At 41.1% G+C, this 23,590-nt stretch overlaps 1 protein-coding gene across 1 annotated transcript in view; it reads right to left on the minus strand.

Moving 5' to 3' along the window:
- MMP16 (matrix metallopeptidase 16) overlaps nt 1-23,590 on the minus strand; it is a 218,859-nt gene that overhangs the window by 117,278 nt on the left and 77,991 nt on the right. Inside the window, exon 2 of the mRNA XM_054984945.1 lies at nt 11,767-11,915. Coding sequence (XP_054840920.1) covers nt 11,767-11,915 — 149 coding nt within the window. The remainder of the gene's footprint in view (nt 1-11,766; nt 11,916-23,590) is intronic.

Below are 23,590 nucleotides of genomic sequence, written 5' to 3' on the forward strand. Positions count from 1 at the left end.
CAGTGTAATCCCAAACAGAGTTACACCCTTCCAGCATGACACACTGGCTAGAATGTCAGACTGGGATCTCAGAGGTTTGAATCCCCATTCTGTCATGGAAGCTCGCTGGCTGATTTTGGGCCAGCCGTGTCAGCTTAACCTACCTCACAGGGTTGTTATGAGGATAAAAAGGAGAAGGGGAGATTGGTGCTGTAAGCAGTTTTGAAAAGTAAAGTGGTTAATGGGCTTTAAAAGTTGTAACTCTGGTTATGACTGCAGTGTTAGTCAACTGAGCAACCATGTCTAGTTCCAGCTCTAACTGCAGCATGGTAAGGCCTGATCATTTAAAACACCTAGCTTAATTTTATCTTCACAGTGCTGTATAAGCGCAACTGTCAAAACCTGGCAGACATCCTTGCAGCACCTAAAGCTCTGAATATGATTAATAACCTGATTTTAATGGACCTTTTTCAGACTACACACACACACACACAGAGATACTAGATGTCTGATTCTAGCTGAATATAATTTTAAATGTTGAAATGTGTATGAACTTTTATTACAGAATAATTTTTTTCAAAAATGTTAAGTATAGATCTATTTCCACTGAAGCCAGGAGTTTGTGATGATGAAAAAACATACAAATCAGGTGATATAGCATTTGGTATCTTTTTGCAGACTCTGTCAAATATTACGTTTTTCCCATCCACTTGTACAGCTATTTCTCTGCTATGCAGCCAGTACATTTTGTCTTTAAAATTACATAAAGAACATATATCTTCATGATCTGCTGGGAGTTGATATTTTTGCCTGAGCAAACATTAGGTTCACATGCAATTTCCATGCATTTAAACCGCACAAGGCAATGCACCAAGGACAAGCACTCAAACATATTGCAATAAGCAAACAACAAAAAGACAGATGCTCTCACCTCAAGGTGATATCACTACATCAAACGAAAGAGGCAAGGGATAAAACAAAAACAGAACTATTATATTGTGTTAGAAATATTCTATGCACAAACATCACACAAGTACACATAGAAAATCTGTCATTGGAGCACCATATGATTTCAGTTCCAATTCTGGGGGCTTTATTAAAAGTAATGACCTTCAGTTATTAGAACTGGAATTCACCCAGCCAGTTTTAATACATAGTGCAGACAAAGCAAAGAGGGTTTTTTTCCAAGCACGGTCAAGAGGATGGTAGAAAGACATAGACTGCAGCTACCTCTTCCACCTTATCCCGTCTCCAGTGTCTCTCTTCCTGCCTTAACTGCAGTTACATATTAGGGCACTGGCAACAACTGTAATTATGATGAAGGCTAACTAAGGTACTGGAACTGGGATTTGAAGCAAGCTGCCAACTTGGGTTGCCAGGTCCCTGTACCTTGAAACTGGGGGGGGGGGGTGCTCCTTGAGGGGGTAGGCTCTGTTTCTCTTCTTTCACGTGTGTGTATGCTCTGCACACTCCCAAATGATATTCCAGTTTAAACTGGAAGCAACAGGGTATCAGAGAGGCCAATTCTTTTGGAATCAGCCCAGCACATTATGCTTTCACTATGTTTGGGGTGGATTCTTAAAAGAATCAGTCCCTCTGAGACTCCATCTCTTCTGGCTTAAACGAGAAGTGATACCATTGGGAGCATGCTGTTTCGCTGTGTGCTCCAGCCAATCTCCCCATGCCTCCCCATGCCCCAACTGGCCAGGTGAGGGTGGGCAATTGAGGATGGGGGATTCTCCACCTCCAGTGGGGGGCTGGCATCCCAGGTGCCAATGATGGTTAAATGAACTCTGGTTATTCTCAACAGCTGCTAAAGACATGCCCACTATAACTGACTCAAGGAAGCAGGGGGAAGGCTCATGATCCTGTAGCCCATCATCTGCCTCTCCTCCATTTTATTCTCACAACAATTCTGTGAGGTAAGTTAAGCTGCATTATAGGTTTTCTTGCACTGTGCAGGGGGTTGAACTACATGACCCTCGGTGTCCTTTCTAGCTTTATGATTTTATGATCCTATAAGAGAGACTGATAGGCTAAAGTGACTTAGAAAGCTTTATGGCAGAGTGAGGATTTGCACCTGGGCCTGCCAGATCCTCATCCAACACACAATCACTGTACCCCACACTGGTTCTCATTCTCATTCTCATTCTAGTTCCCATCTTCTCAATTGTATGCTGTAGAACAAAATCCAAATAATAGAAAACAGCTATCTGGACAAGTCCTATGAACTAAATCAGTGACAATCTGTGTTTAACAACAACATTTGCTGCCTTAGATAATACGGAAACAGACAAAGGCTGTAATGATCCAAATATCCCCTTTTTGGCCCCTAGCTTCAAAGCCTTAGTTGAGAAGAGCTTCCCAGCTTCATTGAGCTTTTGATATTTTTGTAAAGAATATTGTTCATGTTGTAAAGTGCTTTGTGCTCAAGAGAAGGATTTAGCATAGAAGATAAATCCACAGGTAGCCAATCAATATTCACGTTTCATTCAATATCCTTTCATCTCACCAGATGTATTTATAATCGAAAGAACTTTTTAAACCAACAGAAATTATCCTTGAGAATAAAAATGACAGTCTCCTAACCGTCCTATACATTTGCTTGCTTTTAGATTGCGGTGGTCGAAGTATTATCGAATAATTGCACAACACACTTCACTAGCCTTAGTTTTAAACAATAGATATGACTCAGAGTCCCAGCATGATGTATGTCAAAGCTGTTGCAAAGAAATCCATTGACTATTAAAACTTGAAACTTTTGCGCACATTACTATTGTTAATCCTGATACTGCAGTTCTCCTCTTAGAATACAAATTCATTCATGGTACCAAATTTCCACTTAACCATTCTTAATATATGTTTTTCTCAGTGTTTCGTTATGATTTAATACCTATTCTTGTCTTGCTTCTTTTTAACATTTCTGCATTTGCACAAACTTCTTATGCATGCTTGTATAGAGTACTTGATTTATGAAGTTAATATAAATGTTGTTATTTCCCAGGTTACCTATTCCTTTTTAATAGGGAGTCAATACTGGATAATAATGCTCAACTCAATCAAGAATGCTTCACTAAAGACAAAATTTCCTATACAGCAAACAGTTTCATGCAGGAAACTGTGAATCAAACATACAATACATGCAATGTTCATCACATATGAGGCATCCAACAACAAGCAAGATTCACTCAGTTTCTTAGACAGAAACTTCCTGTCAACCTGTGTGGAACTGCCTAATTCTCTATGCAAAACACCAGACACATTCCCCTAACTCCCCTCCTTACTCCATCCCGTTACACGGTTTTTTGTCCATACAGGCTCAGTGATCCTCAGCATAGTCATTTTGGTAGTCAAAGGGGAGCCCTGTCTCTTTTTTCCACCTGTAGAAAAGATGGTTGGATTTGATCATTTGATCTCCTGCCTTGCCCATCCAAAACCATGGTCTGCACAATACTAATGCCTTTATGTTCATTAACCCTAACCAGTGAAGAACAGGTTTCTTTACAGAGCCATCCTAAGCAGAGTTATACCGGTCTAAGCCCATTGAAATCAATAGGCTTAGACTGGTGTAACTCTTCTTAGGATTGCACCGTTAATGTCTCTCTCTCTCTCTCTCTCTCTCTCTCTCTCACACACACACACACACACACACACACACACACACACACACACACACACACACACACACACACACTAGCAAGAACAAACAAACCCCAATTTAGGACATAGCAAATGCTATACTATTCAAATACCACAAACTAGGATATGGTATTGGTGCTGTTTGCACATATAGAGGTAGAACTGTTTAGGACTGAATCTTAATTTGAAGTAATCTTCCTTATACATTCTGATAAAACTCATTGAAAAGGTACCATTGTATATCAGATTTAGTATTCTTGCATAAGAAACAAAAAGGAAGCTTTGCAAAAGCCATTTTTAAAAGGTTGAAGAAATTGGCATATAAAAAAGGTAAAGAGACAAAGATTAAGATTAGCACAGAAAAATGCCAGGTTACTAAAATAAGATCTTGTTTCTGTACAGGTGCCACTGTTGTTCGTCTCCCCACCACCACCACCCCGATCTATTCAATTTTTCATTAACAAGAATGAACTTTTCCCTTGATTTAAATAGAGTACACAGTAAGCAGAATAGTAATTCTAGGTATATGCAGTCAGACACCTCAGTGGTATGCACAAAGGTTCAGCTAGCAAGAACAGCCCTCAAAAGTACCAACTCCAGTTCAATATTTACTCTGTGGTGCCAGTCTTCTGGTGCAGTGTACCCTCCTACCCTACAGGGGGCAGGCACACATCAAAATTCCATGCAATAAGGAGGACCATTTATCCATGTCTTCTCCCTACAAAACCTGCCACCCACCTAGCCTTAGACGGTGGGGGTACCCAAAGCAGGGCCTCTGAAGATGACAAGAGTGAATGGGTAGGTTCATAAGGGAGAAGGCACTCTCTAAGGTATTCTGGCCTGAATCAATATAGAGCTTTAAATATCAATGCCACTACCCTGAATTGGACCCAGAAGCAAATTGGGAGCCAGCATAAACGGACCAAGACTGGAATGTATGGTCCCTATGACTCACTCCAGCCAATACTCTAGTTGCAGCACTCTGTAATAACTGCTGCTTCCAGACAGTCTTCAAGTGCAGCTCGACTTAATGCTTTATTGACATATGAGTGTGGGTGCGCCTTTAAAAAGTGTTCCAACCTGTCCAAGATACAGCTGGATGATTGGTGACAGGGGAAAGTGCAGGGGATGTTGTGTGGCTCTATAATGATTGTTAGTTAGTTCAAATAACTGGTTATGACTTTTAACCACAATAAATGACCTGGGGCCAGTTATCTCCAGGATCACTTTCTCCAAAACAAACCTGCACATGCCTTCACTCTGGTCATTATGGAGGCTGCCTTCTGGGTGCCTGGTTTGAAATGCAGTGGTTAGTCAAAAGAGGGAATGACTTCTTGAGAGCAAGGTGGTTAACTCTGGAATGCCCTCCCAAAGGAATCTATCTGGCCCCATTGTTATTGATATTCTGTAGACTACTGTAGATGTTTGTCTTTAAAAGGGCTTTTGGTGTGCAATTTCTTAAATAAAAACCCCAGTGTTTTCATTAAACTAATAACCTGTTGGGAGTCTTATAATGCTTTTATAGGTGTGGGTGGATTTGTGGAAATGTGATGCTGCACTCTTGCTGGCTGTCTTTTTCATATTATCATTTATTTATACAGTTCTTAGATATATTGTAATTCACTTTGGGGATCTCTTTCAGGAGGGAAAGGTAGGCTAAAAGCAAACAGTTCAGTTATACATAAAATAACTGGCCCGAGAAACTCTTTACTAATTTTATGACATATGAATGCTCTTGCATATTTAGAGGAACTTCAAGTGGATGGTGTATCATTAAAACAATTACAGTACACCAACCTTACAGATAAGAGCTTCTCCATGCGCTTCAGTAAAAGCAAGCAGTTTTGCACTCAGTTCCTTTGAATTAATGGAGTCTTCTCTTCCACTGCAGTGAACATGGGAGTCCCGGTGGCACAAAAAATTCCAGCTTGGCAACATTCAATGGCACAGTTCTGCTACAGAAGGTGGAGTGTGAAGAGCTAGAGAAGGAGTCCTCTAAAGTAGCTGAGTGGCAACCACAGGGCAAATGAAACTCAACATGGATAAGTGTAAGGTGATGCATACAGGAATAAAAAATCCTAATTTTAAATATATGTTGATGGGGTCTGAACTGGCTGAAACTGAAGTTGAAAGAGATCTTGGGGTTGTTATGGAGAGTTGAATGAAAATGTCAACCCAGTGTATGGCAGCAGTGAAAAAGGCAAACTCCATGCTAGGACTTATTAGGAAAGAGATTGAAAATAAAACAGCTAATACTGTAACACCTTTGTATAAAGCTATGGTTCAGCCTCATTTGGAATGCTGTGTGCAGTTCTGGTTGCTGTAACTCGAAAGGACATTGGAGAAGTATAAAAAGTACAAAGGAGGACAACAAAAAATGATTAGGGGGTTGGAGCACCTTTCATATGAGGAAAGACTGGAGAGTCTGGGACTTTCCAATCTGGAAAAAAGACTGCTAAGGGGAGAGATGATATAGGTTTATAAAATTATGCATAGAGTGGATAAAGTCAATAAAGGGAGTATTTCTCCCTCTTCCATAATACTAGAACTCAGGAGCACCCAACAAAATGGCTGGAAAATAGGGTCAGAAGAACAGACAAAAGGAAATATTTTTTTACTCAACAAGTAATTGACCTGTGAAATTCACAGCAAGGGGAGAGGTAGTGACAGCCATGAACATATATAGCCTTAAAAGGGGCTTAAGGCAGATTCACAGAAGAGAGGGCCACCAATGGCTACTAGCCATGATGACTGAAGGGAGCCCATACTGGTATGCAGAGGCAGCAGCAGGGAATGTCCGTGGCCTCTACTCCCTGCACGTTTGGCCCGCCGGGGCAACAGGCTGGTTGCTGTGCTAGACACGATACTGGGCTATCTGAACCACTCGTCTGAACCAGTAGGCTCTTACATTCTTAAGTGCCGTTCTTCCGCTCATGAGCCTAGAGTCAGACTCACCCAAGCAACCAGGAAAGTCATTAGTATTGTTTATTACTAATTGTTACTAAGCAGCATGGAATCTCTTTTCTGTGTACAGGAAATCCCTCAGTGTGAAGATGAGAACATACTATACAGGCATCAAATTTCTTCTGTAATGTCTATGGCTTGTTTTTTTTTGTTTTAATGAGCGCTGTAAGAGATAAACATTCAAAAACTAAATTATCAGTCAATAAAAATGCTAACATTAGCTATATAGTTACACCCAAACATGAGTGACCAAATCTGAAGAAAATTCCTGCTTCGATTTAACATTTTTAAAACATTAAAATATCAGTGAAATGCACAACAAAGAATTAAAGATTTACTCTGATTCCATTACTTTATTATTTTATATGTTCCTTCTCTGGACCATGTTAAACTCCTCAGTTCTGTTATAACAGGAGACCTCCCAGCCTGGGCTCAATAAGACAGCTGGGAAAGTGGGGATGGGGTGATTCGATAGCATTCATCCACCACAAAACTTGCAGTGACATCATCATATCAGTATGATGCTCTAGGATTCACCCCAAACGCTATGGTTTAACCATAGAGTTTTAGGTGGAACCCAGAGTGATCAGCGCAATGACATTTTCAGTTTTGTGCCAGACCTGAGGTTGCAATGTTTATCAATGAACCAGTTAGCATGAGTAATGCTGAAGTGGGGAATGAACCCACTAAAAGAATGGAAAGCTACAGCAATTTGTGCAAACATTATACTCTGTACAAAACTCAAAAACATGTTCTATTCCATCAGTTCCATTTTGGAAGCAAGATCAGGCGATGTAGAACTCCAGAATCCAGATGCTTACCCACACACAAACATTAATGAACATTATTAGACTGTCTACTAGTCTGTTTACAAGATTTGGATAAGAAGAATTTGGAGAGTAAATATATTACCAGAACTTACTCATAACTGAAAAGAGAAAAAAGGAAAATGGAAATGTAGGAAGAATAAATTGGTTAAGTGAAAATAGCTGTATATCTTCCTCCAAAACTCTCCAAAAAGACTTGAGAAGTAAGGACAGTTAATGCCCTATTTCCAAAATGTGATCTTTGTAATAATTTTTAAATAATTTAATAATAATCTTTAATTAAGATTAATAATAATCTTTTTATATAATTTGGGGGGAGGGGAGGGATGTTTTCTGAACTTAACAGTTCAGAAAACATACTACCAAAACTGCTGATGCCAATCCGGGATTGGAAAAATCATTTCATTCCACTCACTCATGCATTATTGCACTGAAAAGCAATAAAGTCAAGCAGGGCTTCATGGGAGCCCTAAGGGAAAGTGAATGGGTCAGACATCCTTGAACTTTAGGAATTCAGTGAATACAAACATAATCAGGCATCACCTTAGTCTAAGAATGCTGACCCCTTTTCTGCAAAGTCTAGGTTTAGTAACATATTTAAAGATTTAGTAAACAAGGCAGAATTTAGAAACGAGGTGTTCTGTTAAACTAACATGAATATGCTTTTGATGGGAGATTGCAGCTTCAACTGATGGAAGCTTTTAAGTGCCACATTAGTGGAAGTTCAGAACAAAGCCCAAAGGATAACTACCCACTGCAAGTTAACCATAAAGGACATTTTGACTGATAGGAATACTAGTGGCCATTTGCTACTGTTTCATACCAGGAAGAAGGAATTCCACATTACAGACACGTTGAAATCTTATTCTAACATACTAGGATTGGGAGGGAAGGTGGCATGCTATAACCAAATCTCATCAGATCTAAGAAGCTCAGTTGGGACATCCCTGGCCAGTTCTTGGAAGGGAAACACCAAGAAAGACTGGCGTTGCTCTGCAGAGGAAGGCAATGGAAAATCCCCTCTGTGCCTCTCTTGCCTTGAAACCTGCTTGCTGGGATTGCCGTAAGTCAGTCGCGAATTGACAGAACACATGTACATGCATATTGGGATCATTTGCTAGTTACATGATTGAAAAGAAAAGAGAAAATGAATGCTGCAATATCAAGTGTATATTCAGTAACGTTTTGGGGGGTTGTTATTTAATAATAATCTGTATAATAATTCTTAATAAACTTGAGAGGCTTTTTGGTAAACTTAGGGCTGGATCTAGTCCAAGGGTCATGCAACGATAATGCAGTGACTGCAGATCTTCTCAGCTTTCCCCTAGGGGTGCCAGGCCTTTTGCTAGCAGCCATCTTTGCCTGCTGCTGCTCCAACTGGTGGCGAAGGAAATAAAACAAAACATCAGCATCATGTGCTCTGCTACATCGCTTTTGGGAAGAACCCAGAAGTGACACAGAATAGCTCTAAGAATCATGGGGAACTCTGTGGTTTAAATTCTACCGCAATTCCTAAAGCTACCCTATGTGGTGTACATGACATCATGGTCCCTCCATGTCCCTGCCCCCAAATCTCCCACTGGTTGCCAGGTATGGTCTGACAACGCTACTCTCTCTCCCGCCAGTAGATCTTTCTGTCCCCTGAAAAGTTTATTCTTGTGGCCATGGGGCTTGTGTGCAGTAATAACCATGTGAGCTGGGAGGCTGCAGTGGGGAGGTAGAAAAGAATGCAATGGCTGTCTTCCTCCTCACCATTGCAGCTTCCCAAACTCCATGGCTATTATGGTACTCTGTGTAGATCCCATGTTAAACCTAGGAATAAAAGTTCACACAGTTGGAAAGGACAGCGGAGGAAAATGGTGCACCAGGAATTTCCATAACTGCCAGTGCCTCCTGCTGATCAATCATGGGATCCGACCCATAAGCATGAACAGTTTGGAAAACAGTAAGTACAAATGGCTGCAGAACAGAAGATTCACTGGTCCAACTCTCTACAGTTTGCCCTTTTCTCAGTAACAAGGATTTTGCAACCTGTACAAATAGGTAATACAGGTTTGGTAACTATTTGTTGATTTAAGTTGTCATTAACATCCATGGGTCAAACCCTACGGATGTTAATGACAGCTTAAGTTCAGTTGCTGTGGCTTGGAGCATTATGTTTAATAACCTAAATGGAACTTCCTCCAAAGAATTCATTTACAGTTTGGCAGCCTTAGACCCAAATCTGAGATCCCACGCATATACTTAAATCCTCCTGAAAAAATGAGCATAACCTCTGCCCAGTTATAGTTATTTAGCTGAATACGATATTTATTTGAAAGGGCGATTACCATTTTTTACTGCTGTACAGATTTGTATTTGACTGGAAGATGACTACTTCTTTTTCGTGATGGCACACCTGGAAAAAAACCCTAGTCTTCCTTCTATGTAAATACAGCATTTGTAAAGAGTCATCAATATGCTGTGAACTTCTGTAATATACAAAAGTCTATGCACAAGGAACACATGGACATCAAAATTTGATTGATAGTGTGGTGGTGGACAACAGAGGAATGGAAAAGAAACTGAGAAGCAAACAGGAAGAGATTAGAGGAGTGGGAAAAAATGCAAGTCTGCATGAGCCATAGGTCAATGGTGACTGAGCGTTTCATATCGTCCCAGCATCTGTATAACAACAGAAAATGGCATTTGTGCTATACTCTGCACTACTTTTTACCCTAGTCACACTCACTACTGCTACCCTAGCACAGGATTAGGAAGGTTTCCAGTACCAAAACAAGATGTAATTTTTCCAATTATTTGTTCATTTCCCAACCTAAGAACAGATATGATGCTGTTTATTTCTCAAAAACGTATGTTTATATAATTAATGTTTAATACAGATATGAAACTTACAAAGTTCTTAACCATTAAAAAAAAGGCAATCATTTTTGCTTCTTTGCAAAATGCAAGGATTCTGTTTGCAAATATTCAATGAAAATTTACAAAATTTTGAAAGAATGCTTAAAAAAATGAAATAAATCCTCCTGGCCTTGATAATATATTGATTTTCAGTTCCTTATCACATCTTCTGTTCTTGCAGATGGTAAATCTAGCAAAGTCTGTCCTACACCAGAAAGGTAATGCATATCCAACACTCAAATTATATATCTGCTGAAGAATTATCCAATTTGTATAGCTTGGCAAAAAGTTCCATATTTGTGAATCCCGGGGCAACTGCCTGGATGCCAACAAACCAGTGAAAGACTCCTTCCTGACAAGTTCTCTGTTTGTTGCAGAATACTGAAGGGAGAGTCTTACTACCCATAGATGATAAAAATATACTGTATTTTCCATTTTGGCCCATGAAGGGCCAAAATGGAACCAATTGGTTTCAGTTTGCAGTGAAATTTGGAAATCCTCAGAAGTAGCAATAACTTGTTTCTGAATATCTCCGTATGCTGGCATACAGTGAATGACAGATCCAACACCTCCTCCACACCCTCTACGTGTGCCAAGAGACTTGGGGAAAGGTGACGCTCATAGCCAGGAGAGGTGCCAGGGTTTCCAGCACCCTTGGCCGGCCAGCCAGCCGGGCATGCGCACGCACACACACATCAGCCTGCATGATGATGTCACATGTGACATCATCACGGGCATGCGCATGAGCCGGCCCGATTGCTGTGGCAGGCAGCTGGGATGGCGCGCAAGTGGCCTCCCAGCTCTCCCACTCCATTGCCCTGCACCGCCGCAGATGCCTGCCCGCAGCTGCTGTGCCCAGCTGGGGGGGTGTGCTGGTGGCGGTGGCAGCACGGGGTGGGAGGACTGGGAGGCTGCAGCTCCGTGGTGTGTGCTCCCGCCCCCAGCACCTCCTCTGGTGCCCCGCACCCTGAGGCAACTGCCTACCTGGCCTCAATGGGCGCTCTGGCCCTGCTCATAGCTACCCAAATAATTCCTGGTTATTTGTCTCAGGGGTCACCTTTACAATCATTTTGTGTACAGTACATTGCTTGCATACTACTCCACCATCATCCTAATTAATAGCCTTTCAAATCCATCTTACGTATCTTAAATATCTGTTGTTCTGAATGCCAGATGGACTTTTCTCATAATAAATATTTCTACCTCTAGTTACCTTTTTGTCTTCTGATACTGCATACAAGACCAAAATTATTTTAACCTCAACTTGGCAAATCTATTTCAGGACCTTCCTTCTCTCTGTTCTTATGAAATGAGCTCTCTTTTCAAGATTTCTTTGTATTCAGTACAGATTTTATTCCTGAGATAAGTTTTTTTCTAGCTCAGCTCCATGTTGTTGCCTGCTCTTCTTCTTTATACTCCTAAACAGTCAAAACATTGCTTAGTAACATTTACTTACTCAATTGTGTTCTTGTCCACTTTTCCTGTCATGTTAATGCCATAGAACTGCTGCATAGCAGCTATTGCAGATTTCATTGTCTCCGCAGTGCGCAACACCGACATTCTGGGGTCAGTTGGTGGAAGATAGCCGTACTTTTGTAACCACACCTACAGCAACAAGCAGAATCTGTATTAGTGAAGATTTGTAATCTTCAGTCTCCTAATAGTTACATAATGAAGCTTTTAATTCAAATGAAAGAGAAGCATACTGAAATATGTTTAGTATGTTTAAAGTCTCCTGAAATCAGGAATTAAAGATGCAAATAAGTGCTTAAAAATCATTTATTTCAGTGGAAGGCATATGAAAAAATGTACTTTGATTTACTGGATTACACTTGCAGACCTAGATATGTTCTTATGCAAACTTTCAGATACGAATAAAGGCTGCACAGAAGCATCATTTGGTAACCGACGACTATGTTTTTCAGTACCCATTTAAAAGTGTATGTGTGTGTACACATATGTGTATGTGTTGCTTTATAACCCATACAGATATCCAACACTCTTGCTACAGTGAAATGACTCCTTCATGATTAATTCAAGAGTGTCCGCAGGTATTTCAAAATAGGTTAAATATGACTGAAAAATAAGATGTTAACTACAAGAATAACGAATTTCAATTCCCATCACACTTCTTAATTTTTTTAAAAAAATCAGTCTTTCCAAAATGGGCATCTTAATGTATTCTAGCGTGTAGGGGTTGACACCAAAATAGTTATTACATTAAAGATGGCATGATCGGACACCTTTGATTTCATCCCATACAATTCCAGTAATACCTGAACCTTAAGAATAACATGGAAAACCAGCTGAAGGGTTATTTTTCTACTGCTAGTGTTGGAAAGGTGAGTCATTGTCAAGGTCTATGGATTTTTAAAGGGGGTAGTCAATCAAAATATGTAGCCATGGGATCTCTACCCAATTTTTGGCTGGTGAAAGAGGGTAATGGAGTATTTAGTTCAAAGGCAGAAAGAACATCTTCAAAGAGCACTGCAAGTTCAGACATAACTCCTATCCTCCCATATCTCCAGCTACTGGCTCAAAAGAAGGAGCTATTCATCTACATCATACTAGGCTTCTGAGGAACTAACAGCAGCCCTGAAGCATAGTGTAACTATGGCCGAATCCACACTTCCTTTTTGTTTCCGCGCCTTTTTCGCAAGCGGCGCGCTGTTCATGCAGATACTCACACGCTTTCCCATTCCACGTGTTCCCCGCTATCACCATGCCACAATTGCGCCTTCCTTCCAAGCCACATGATAGTGGCAGAAATCCGTTTTCTCCCCAACTTTTTTTTTTTTTTTGCACAGTGCAGAAAGGTCGGTATACTGGTAAACCAACTGTAGTGAGCAGCGGTTTGCACAGGAAAAGAAACAGTCACCGGAGCATGCGCATGTCACACGGGGACCGTTTCCCTACTGTGTCCCACCATTTTTAAGAGAGCGAGGAGCCAAGCCGAGCAATCCTGTATTTCCCACAATGATCATCTCCAGTAAACAGCAGGTACAGAAAACAAATATATTCCTGAAAGCTTAGGACGCAGGTGGGAGATTTTACCATGTGCGAAAGACAGAATGCATCCTCTTGTGGTGTCGCATGGCTGTGCTGCGAAGCATGCCAACCACAATCTGAGCCATCATCACAAATATCACACTCTGAGCATCCATGTTGTCAACTACTAAAAGCAGAAAACCACTCTGAGCAGCAGACAATGCCTTTAATGTGACAATCTAATTTCAAATTTGCCCGCCATACCAACCAGCCAATTGTTAGAAAGTGGTCTGTGACGAGCAAAAAATGAGCCAATCAAAGATGAAGGGGAGCGTACATTGCCATTTCTTAAAAGTCAGAATATCGGTATACCGGAAAATTGACCTTTTTTTTAAAAAAAAGGGGGGGGGAGTGACGTGTGCCGTCAATTCTGACGGCGGAGGATGGAACCGCCCACTGTAACACTTTACTCAGTGGCGTGTGGAGAAATGATTGCGCCATGAAGATGCACTGGAAGGGTGAATGTGATGATGCACAGCATAATAGCAGAATGAACCCGATTGCCACGACTGCGCAAGATAAGCGGATGGTGAGTGAGTGTGGATTCGGCCATGGACAAACTCCAGCCTTCTTACCAATCTTAGAACTTATGGAGAAGACAAAGGATCATTGCCACAGTTATGCTGTTTCTGAGCGACTAAAGCGCAGGATGACTGTGAAGATCATCTTCTGCTGTTTTCCCCAGCTCTAAGTATATAAGAAGGGCTGGAGCTCATTATTCTTGATAGAGAAGTAAGGGCACTTTCTATGGAGAGTTCAGATAAAGCTAGATTGACTTTAATCAAAGAAATTCACTGCATAGGAAAGCAAATGAAAAATTTCCCATGTGTTTGTAGCAGCATCTTTTGATTTGGTGTTGGTGATCCAGCTTTCACATTACATGCCCTATATATTTCTTAGAGATGGGACAAGGCCACTATATAAACTGATCCAAAAGTAGGTGACACTGAACAATTTGAAACAGAATACAAATTTTAGCAAGTGCCAAACATGCTCCTGTCCTAGATATTCTCATCTAGTCTTCAATTCACTCATCCTTTAGCAGGATCCTTCCCATGTGCCCTTTAACTGTCAGAGAGAACAGCTTAATGGGACTAGTCCAGTTTCACATTGTCCTTCCACAAATACACTTTTTGTTAAGTTCATGACCCCAAGAAAGGATTTTAGTTTCTTCAAAACAATTGCCTCTGCAAGGACAGCTAGAACAATTCTCTTTAGCAAACGGCTAAAATACTTTGATGATATAGACACTAAGACCTTGCCCGACAAATTCAATTTTGAACATCCTATACAACCTTTTTGATTGGTCTTTTGTGCAAGCTTTTAGATTAGATTCAGACTGTGCAAGTGAAGATACCACAAACCTTTAATATTAAATATAATGTGAATATATGAATTTTACATTGAAATGGGAATTCAGAGACTCTCCTATGCCTACTGTTACAAAGGTATTATCGATATAACAGTATCAGGAGGGCTGGCCACTCCCAGAGGACTGGAGCAAGAAACTGCAGGGACACCTGCCATGTAGAGACCCTGTTGCTGCTGTGCTTTATCTGCAGCTGCCTGAACAACAGGGAACCTACAAAATCCTGTCCGAGTGGAAGACATTTACATGAGTCTAAAGGCTCCATCTGTACAGTAAAGTGAAAGTAACCATCATGTATCATCTCATTTTTATCAGTCACAAGTTTATAAACAACAAAGGCCCAGTAGTGGAGTGTGCAGGGCACTCATAACTGAATACCAGATAATTGGCCTCTAAGTCAACATACCTAGCAGTACAAAGATTTATTATTTTTAACAAGTCATTTAACTCCCCAAGTGACTTCCAAAGTTTTCCTCTATCCCTTGGTAGGAGACATTGCACTGTGACACTAAGCTAGCCTTGCCTTCTATGGCTGGCAATCTGGTAATCTCCTGCTTCTGGCTCCAGGCCCACTTGCAGCTCTTAATTCCACCAAGAGGAAGAATGGGGGTTGAGAAGCAATGTTAAGTGACATCATCATGATGTCACTTCTGAATGTGCCCATAAGTAGGATTGCTGACTGGGTTGGAAAATTCCTGGATATTTGGAGATAGAGCCGGGGGGGGGGGGAGCAGGGTTTGGCACAGGGGAGGGAACTCGGTGGGGTATAATACTATAGATCCCCACGTTCCAAAGTCATTTCCTCCAGGCAAACTGTTCTCTGTAGTCTAGAGGTCAGCTGCAATGCCAGGAAATCTCCAGACCTCACCTAAAAATGACAACAGTACCCAAAAGTGGCATCACAGCACTCTCAGAATTCCTAGACGATCACAACATCACTTCCAGGTACAACCAGAAGTGACGTTGCAATGTCACTCAGCCCTCTCATTTTTGCTCCCACTGGAGTCAACAGCCCAGCTGACAACCTAGCCTCTCAGTCAAGAGGAAAGAAAAAGCCTGACAGACTATTGTACAGGTTTTATTTATTTATTTAGGCAGGTATACTCAGCTTTTCTCCTGTATCTGAGCTCAAAACAGCTTACAAAATAAATGCAAAAATATTGTTTAAACAATCAAACCTACACATGTACAGTATGTAGCAGCATCTCAGGCTGGTGATGCTTATACATCTGGCTTGTTTAAGGGCAGAACAGACAAGTCATGGGGGTTAAGAGTCAAAGGGCCAAAAACACTTATCTGCACATCTGTGTTCATTGGGAAGAGCTCCAATTTACAGATTTTTCTTAGATCTCTCATTTCTTAGTAGAATTAAGTGCAATCCTAAGAAAAGTTACATCCTTCTAAGTCCATTAAAGGATTGCATTGTTAAACACTATTAGGAAATGAGCTATGTCAGCATATACCAACACACTGCTGGGGGGAAAGGAAAGTCAAAGAGGAATGCTGTTAGTGTGAAGAAGGAAGAGGAAGAAGCAGTATACATATACGTCAAAGAAAGACGTGTCTCGGAAAAGTGTCTCTGGAAGTGGCCCTACTTCTAAAAGTTTCAATGGATCACTTCTTCAGTGGGCATCATGGCTACTAGCCATTACCAAAGCCTCCACTGTACTCTTGGCAAAATATACTGTTGATGCTAAATCAATATTAAGTGATAATTGTTAGAAACTCAGCAGATTTCAGTAGCAACTCAAATGTTCCCCACATAATAATTGTAATATCTGCCAGGAATAATAATTGAATAAGATATTTCAAAATAGTAGCATTTATGAAAAAGGCTTTGAATACCAGAACAAAATCATACAACAAAACTAACAAAAAAATAACAGAAAAGAATGCCAAATATAGCAAAGGAAAAGGGGGCATTCAATTAAAAATGTCTTGAAAATAATTAGTTCTTGATTTCTTTTTCATCTTATCCTGGATTATCGTACAATCTATGGTCTATACATACAGCAGAAAGAGGTGATAGAATCCCAGCATGGCTGACGGAGTATGTCATTTCAGACTGAAGATGTGGGGGGGTACCGCTATTAAATTGGTTTCTATGTATAAAAACCTTTTAAAAGGAAAAGAAGAAAGGTTCTAGTCTACTTCTTGTCCTGTTCTGGTGCTTTTAAAGATATTTATACCCCTAGTAGTACAAGGAGAGAGATTTTTTCCCTTGTTGCTCTTGTTTTCTATGCAAAATAGTAGCAAAGAAATGCTCAAATCCAGAATCCACCACTTGCAGTCTGCAGTGGCACAGTTCACTATATCACCTCAGCTTTCCACAAAATCGTTTTTACCACATTTTCCTGCATGTATCAACCAGAGTCATGCTCATACTATCTTTCTTTCCCTAGCAAAGGCAAAAGGTGACAAGAAAGTAGGAACCAATTTTCCTCTGTTTAGCTAGGGAGATGAATTCTTCAGAGTCACTCTTTGCTTTCTTCTCCCCATTGGGTTCCAAAGGGTAGATGGTGCAAACTAATTGATTAAGAACATAAGAAGACCCTGGATACATTAGATCAGTGGTCCATCTATTCCAGCATCTTGTTTCACACAATGGCCAACTACTTGCCCTGGATGGTCAACACAGGGCATAACCTACTAGCAAGAGAACAGAAAAGGAGAATGTGAGCTGCCTATAAGCTGAGGTCCTTTGTGTCACTAAACTTGGTCTCCAGGATGAAGAAAAGCTGCTACTCTTAGCACTGAGCTGTGGAAATGCCGCATAACATGAATGATAACTAACCGTCCCGTTTCTCATCTCCCATCCCTTGATGATTTGTAAGGCTGGGTTAAATCAAGGCAAATGTCTTCTACTCAAGTATGTGAAAAACCTCTGTGCCAAAGAAATCAGGCTGCCCCTAGTAGTTTGAGATAACACAATACTGCAGGACAGTTTTACTGCAATATGGCAGGGCAGTTGTGTAATGGAGGCACAATTTCACCCCATGAAGTAAAATCATTCGGGAACAGAAGCTTCTAAGAGAAAAGTAGCAGTAGCAGACTATAATTGATTTACATGTGGCTTCTATGTAAAAGAGAAAAGTAGTAATAGCAGACTTTAATTGATTTACATGTGGCTTATGACAAAGCACATTGTGCGAAATGGGGCCTAATTTCCAAGCCGGCAAACCCATTGCCACCTCCAGCCGGGAGTTTGGGAATTCTTCACAACTCCTTGGTTGATATTGGCTTATTATGTGCCTTACAATTGAGTTCTGGAAGCAAGAAAATTGATCTTGGCTTTTCGTCATGCCTTATATTTGAGTTTTGATAGCAAGAAAATTAAACTCTTTTGTACGTGGTACTGTTCTTCGTCTTAGTTCTGTTTTGTTTGGGACCACCCCCTCTTGGATTTGATCCACGAACAACAAACAATGAACATTGACGAACATGATCCTGTTCATGAACATGTTCGTTGTTCATTGTTCGTGGGGGCCAGCAGGCTCTCCTCCAGCCATCAAGATCCCCACTGCACCACTCCCAGAAATCGTACCTGAGCAGGCACCAGAAAATGTACCAATAATAAATAATAGCTTGGCCCCAGAGCCTGGCAGCAGCCCTGGAACTTGAAGGGGTAGATCCCTACCACACCACTCCCAGAAACCCTACCTGAGCAGGCAGCAGGAAAGGTACCAATAATAAATAATAGCTTGGCCCCAGAACCTGGCAGCAGCCCTGGAACCTGAAGGAGTAGATCCCTATCCCACCACACACAAAGAAAATTCAAGCTCCACTGCACTCTCCCTGTTTCTCTATCAGCAGCTGTCTCTCCCTGAAAGCCAGAGCTGGGAGCCCCCTCCCCCCTGGTCTTTTCCTCTTGTAACAAATTTGGAGCTCCAGTCCACACTCGGAAGGAAGACCTGCCTTTCAAGCTAAATTGGGCTTAGATTGGGGTTTCCAGGGCAACAGCAGGAGTTCAGACAGAGTTCAGACAATCCCTGCCTATGTTGCCAAGGGAATTGATTGCAGGTGCCAGACTGTCTGGCTTGACGAACAGCAACAAACAGCAACGAACGAGGCTTGCAACGACCACCTGTTCATTTAGAATGGGTCTCACGAACAGCTTGTGCTGTTCATGGGTTTTTTGAATTCGTATTGCTGTTCATGCCCATCTCTAATCAGGAGACAACTGTCTACATGAAATAAATACACACACACATACACTTTGCATGTGCTAACCTTTGACTCAAATGTGAGTAGATAGGCAACCTGACCTAATCATCTAGTGTAAGTCATCTATCGACAGAGAAAAGCATTCACTCACAAACCATATGGGGAAACTATCTATCTACTGAAAAAGGCATCGTAACACTATGTCAAAGTCTCGGATCTTTGGGGGTTGCCATTTGAACACCATTCTGGATGACTGCAGGCTGCCATGTCACATGAGATGATGCTATGTTAATCAGCGTGACCTTCATAATTAGAGAGAGAGATCCCTGTCATATTCCACTTGAAATGTCAGTGTACACCTCTTCGACACAGTAAAAGGACTGCAAATTCTGTACAAAAGTGAAATGTACATTCCTATCAATACTCAGCACTGATACCACCTGATTGGAATATCCCCATCCTTTCTGAAGCCCCTACACTCTAATTTTAAATCTTGAAGAAGCGTATCTGTGGAAATATGCAATATAACATCCCTGCAATACCAGCATTTTGGTTGGTCATGGTCCAGAGCCACAGATACAGATATTTCTTATCTTAAAATAAATGCCCTGTTATAGCAAATCTTTCTTTTTTCCAAAGACCTGCTACACCGGTGTGTGTAGGGCTTCCAACTCTGGGCTGGGAAATTCCTGGTGGTCTGGGGGTGGAACCTGAAGAGAGTAGGTTTGCAGGGGTTCTTCAGCAGGGTATAATGCCAGAGTTCTCCCTCCAAAGTTGCCATTTTCTCCAGAACTGATCTCAGCAGTATGGCGATCAGCTGTAATTCCAGGAGAACTCAAGCCACCATCTGGAAGTTGGCAACCCTAAGTATGTGCTAGGCCTGGGGCTTCAGGGTAGCGACATTATCAGGAAGTAATAGCCTGAAAAAAAATCAGTAGTACAATAATTTAAGAGTAGCTTTTTCTTTATTGCTTAATATATTTTAAATTGCTTACACAAAGGAAATGACCTTGCAAGGTCACTTCCCTTTCCCTTAACAGGATTTCCTTTGTAAAGAAAATGAGTTCCACTGAATTCAAAAGTGTGGACTTCTTGGCCTTACAAATAGATTGTTGCTGGGTAGTACTGCACTATATCTACACTCCATCCTCAAGAATCCATTCAAAAAATGCAAGGGACCATCTCTTGGAATAATAAATATCCAAAAGTACAGAATTAGCTGTTAATCTGAAAACAAATTTCTTACTTTTTTGCATAGGGAGAAGAAGCATACGAATGATTTCCAGTAAAAGTGAAAATATTAATACTTGAGTCTGAAATAGACAACTTGCGTACATGAATACATTTACATAATAAATACAAAATACAATAACAGGAGGTGGTATCCAGCCTCATGGCAGGATAGGCCATTGAAATCAAATCAAAAAGGTCAAAATGCAAAATTCCATTTGGAGGAACCGGCTATTTAAACTGAATATGACCTTTGGTATCACAGTCTTTCTCATAAAATAGCTCCAAGTTTATTGTTTCCAAATCTGCATCAGCAAATTGGAGACCCTGTCCATCAAACTTCTAATACTAACTTGGTCAAGAAAAAATCCTTTTTTGGCCTTTAAACTGCATGCCATTTCATTTGTTCTCTAACAGCACAATCCTATGGATTTCAGTTTCAGAATAAGTCCCACCAAATCCTGTGATACGTATTCCCAAGTAAGCATGTGTATTAATGACACTGAGAGAAGTCTGAAACCACAACTGCATGTATTAAGCAGCAGAGATGATTCCAAGGAGCCCAATGTTTCATATGAAATCATCTTTAGGAAATGTAATTTCAAAAATTAAAATATATACAGACTCCATTTCTGAAATTGTGTACAGTTTTATTTCTCTCTTCACACTGCAGATGGTTTCACTGGTGCCAGTGGCTCAGTGCCCGTCGCCTTCAATGAAAACAGGAGTGAGTGCCAAAGTAAGTGAATGAAACAGAGGTATCCTTTATGCAACGGAAGAGTATTGCCTCTCCCTTCCTTTTCACACCTTTTCAAAAAATGATCATACCACCACTCCCCCCAACACAGAAGTCTACTGTGAGCAAGCTAAGTTGTGATCTATCCATTTGGGTAAACAGAGCTAATGAAGGAAGGGTCTTGTTCACTCAGTTGAAAAATGCAAACCGTTCACACATTTGCAAACATATTAATAGTCCAGAATATTTGCAATTATATATCCAATGTTGTGTGATGTAATAATGCCCACTCCTATAATCAATATAATAAGAGCCCTTTGAACGGTGCGTTAATACAAGGCTATTTTTAATGCAGTGTTCTTCAAGCAATCTGATTATATGATCACAATTATATTTTAGAACTCTGTATCTCAGTCTTCCCTTTTGATTTGCTTGACTGATGAAGCTACTAGTTATAACCTACTAATCCTACTGTCTTGGGTGCTGAATGAATTGTGGTTCAGCACTTCATAATGCTGTCTGGTAGGAAAACATCCTAGACAGGATGAAGTATGCTTGATCACTCATCAGTCTGGCTCACTGTCTATTCTCTAGCTGCAATCAGCTCAATCAAATCTTCAACAAACTCTACACCTGGATCCATAGAGTTCACATACATTTACTTGTCCAAAAAAAGCTGACTGCACATGTGCCACTACTCTGCTTACTCCCATGTGAACCTACCTGAACACCCCAGTCATATCCAGAAGCCCTGCTTCAGGTGCCCCCGCCATCTGAGGGTAGCCTGGAGGCAACCCAAATAAGGTTTGTCGTGGCACTAAATTCTGGAACTTCCTCCCCAGGGAGATTCTTCTGTCTGCATCTACCACTGTCTTTAGCCAGTGGGTGAAGACTTCTCTGTTTTCTCTGGTGTTCCTTCACTAACTTTCATTGGCCCTCCTCCATGTCTTTGGCTTTATATTTAATTATTCTAAATATTTCATGTATACCTGTATTTTAAATCCTCTTTAAATGTAGTGATTGTTCACCACCTAGAGGATCCTAAGGTCCTCTAGGAAAGGCAGCATACAAATGTTTTAAATAAATAATCACATAATGCTTTCCATAGCTTACTCATTATCTACCTCTCCATACTGCTGCCTCTCCATCTGTTTTTTTTTTTTTTTGGCTATATTTGTTATGTATACAGAATATTCACCTTTCACAATCAATCTCTCACCATGGCTATGAAGTGTTTCCCTGTGTCTTTTATTGCTGCCCAACAGGGTGATTAATGACGAAGGTAAGAAACTGTCCCATTCTGGATAAATTGGTGGACTAGATAATTTCATGAATGCACGTTCTTGCACAGCTTCAAGGGAATTATAGCTTTTTTCTATTCCCCCTACATCTGACAATTTATATTATTTATTAAAACTTTTATACCCTGTCTTTCCACATAGTCAAGGTGGCTTACAAAATGATTTAAAATTTTCCAAATTAAAAACCGAGATAAAATCTCTTCCTCCCTCCATCAAAAAGTTTTTTTGAAAAACTTGTCTGACTAACAAAAGAGGTGTTCCAGGGTTGGGTGGCTTATTTTATCTCACTGTTCTTAGTACATTACGACTATATGTCCAAGTGTTCCCAGGAACTGCTCAAGGTATCCTTCAACTCTTATTTGAGAGGAGTGAACTGAACTCCATAAATCTCGGCAGGATGTGTGTTCCTTCTCTGGCAACAGGAAGGGTGGAGTTGTCAGTTCCCTATAAAACTCAGAAACAAACTACACGAGACAAATTACATGCGTACAACACGTGAATGCACTTACACGTATTTCCCCATTGGTTTCCTGTTCACTCGCACACTGCAGTCACATTGCACTTGATCTGCACTCGATCCTATGCTCAGACTGGCACATTTCTTCCCCGTACCTCCCAGACAACAGATGGTATTCCACGATGCACCTTCTCTTTGCGCATGCTAAAACATTCCTCTGTACCTTTTCTGAGAGGGAGACTTGTTTACTCAATTGGATATATCAGGGGGAAAAAATTATCAGGTTTCCGGGGGGGGGGGGGGCTAAAAAATGGAGGTTCCACACCTCTGCTGAGACCTTGCAGCTCGGCCTGTCAGGAAGGGAGGGTATCTATGCAAAGGGAAGTGGGTAAACCCTACTTTAGGAGCCATGGCAGTGTTTCTTGCTGTCAGCTAGAATCAACTCTTTCCTGCCTGTTCGTCCCTAGCCACCTATGATCTCCATTATTCCCTATGGGGGAAAACTATGGGAGCTATCCAGGGGGATGAGGGTGGCATTTTGCAAAATAAATCTACAAGATTTTCAGGGCACCTACAGCCAACTGTCCTTTAAAGTCCCCCCAAGATTCAGGGAGATTGGACCTTGGGGAGCCATTTTATGACACACACACCCCAAGAAGGTGCCCTAAGCCACCCCAGTTCTTCCTATTGTGGGGGGGGGGAATGACAGCAACTGGAGAAAAACATAAATCATGCCTTCCCCAGGAGGCAATCTCCCTGGAACTTGGGAGGTCTTTAGAGGACAGTTAGGAGTAGATCCCCTGCAAATTTGATGGATTTTGGAGCTTGGGGAGACATTATATGACCCCCCCCCCCCCCAGAAGGTACCCTCAGCCACCCCATTTCTTCCTGTTGCAGGGAAAAAACTGACAGCAACTGGAGAAACACATAGATCATGCTTTCCCCAGGATCCAATCTCCCTGAAACTTGGGGAGT

This window comes from Eublepharis macularius, chromosome 7 (assembly GCF_028583425.1).
Source record: "Eublepharis macularius isolate TG4126 chromosome 7, MPM_Emac_v1.0, whole genome shotgun sequence".
Lineage (NCBI taxonomy): Eukaryota > Metazoa > Chordata > Lepidosauria > Squamata > Eublepharidae > Eublepharis > Eublepharis macularius.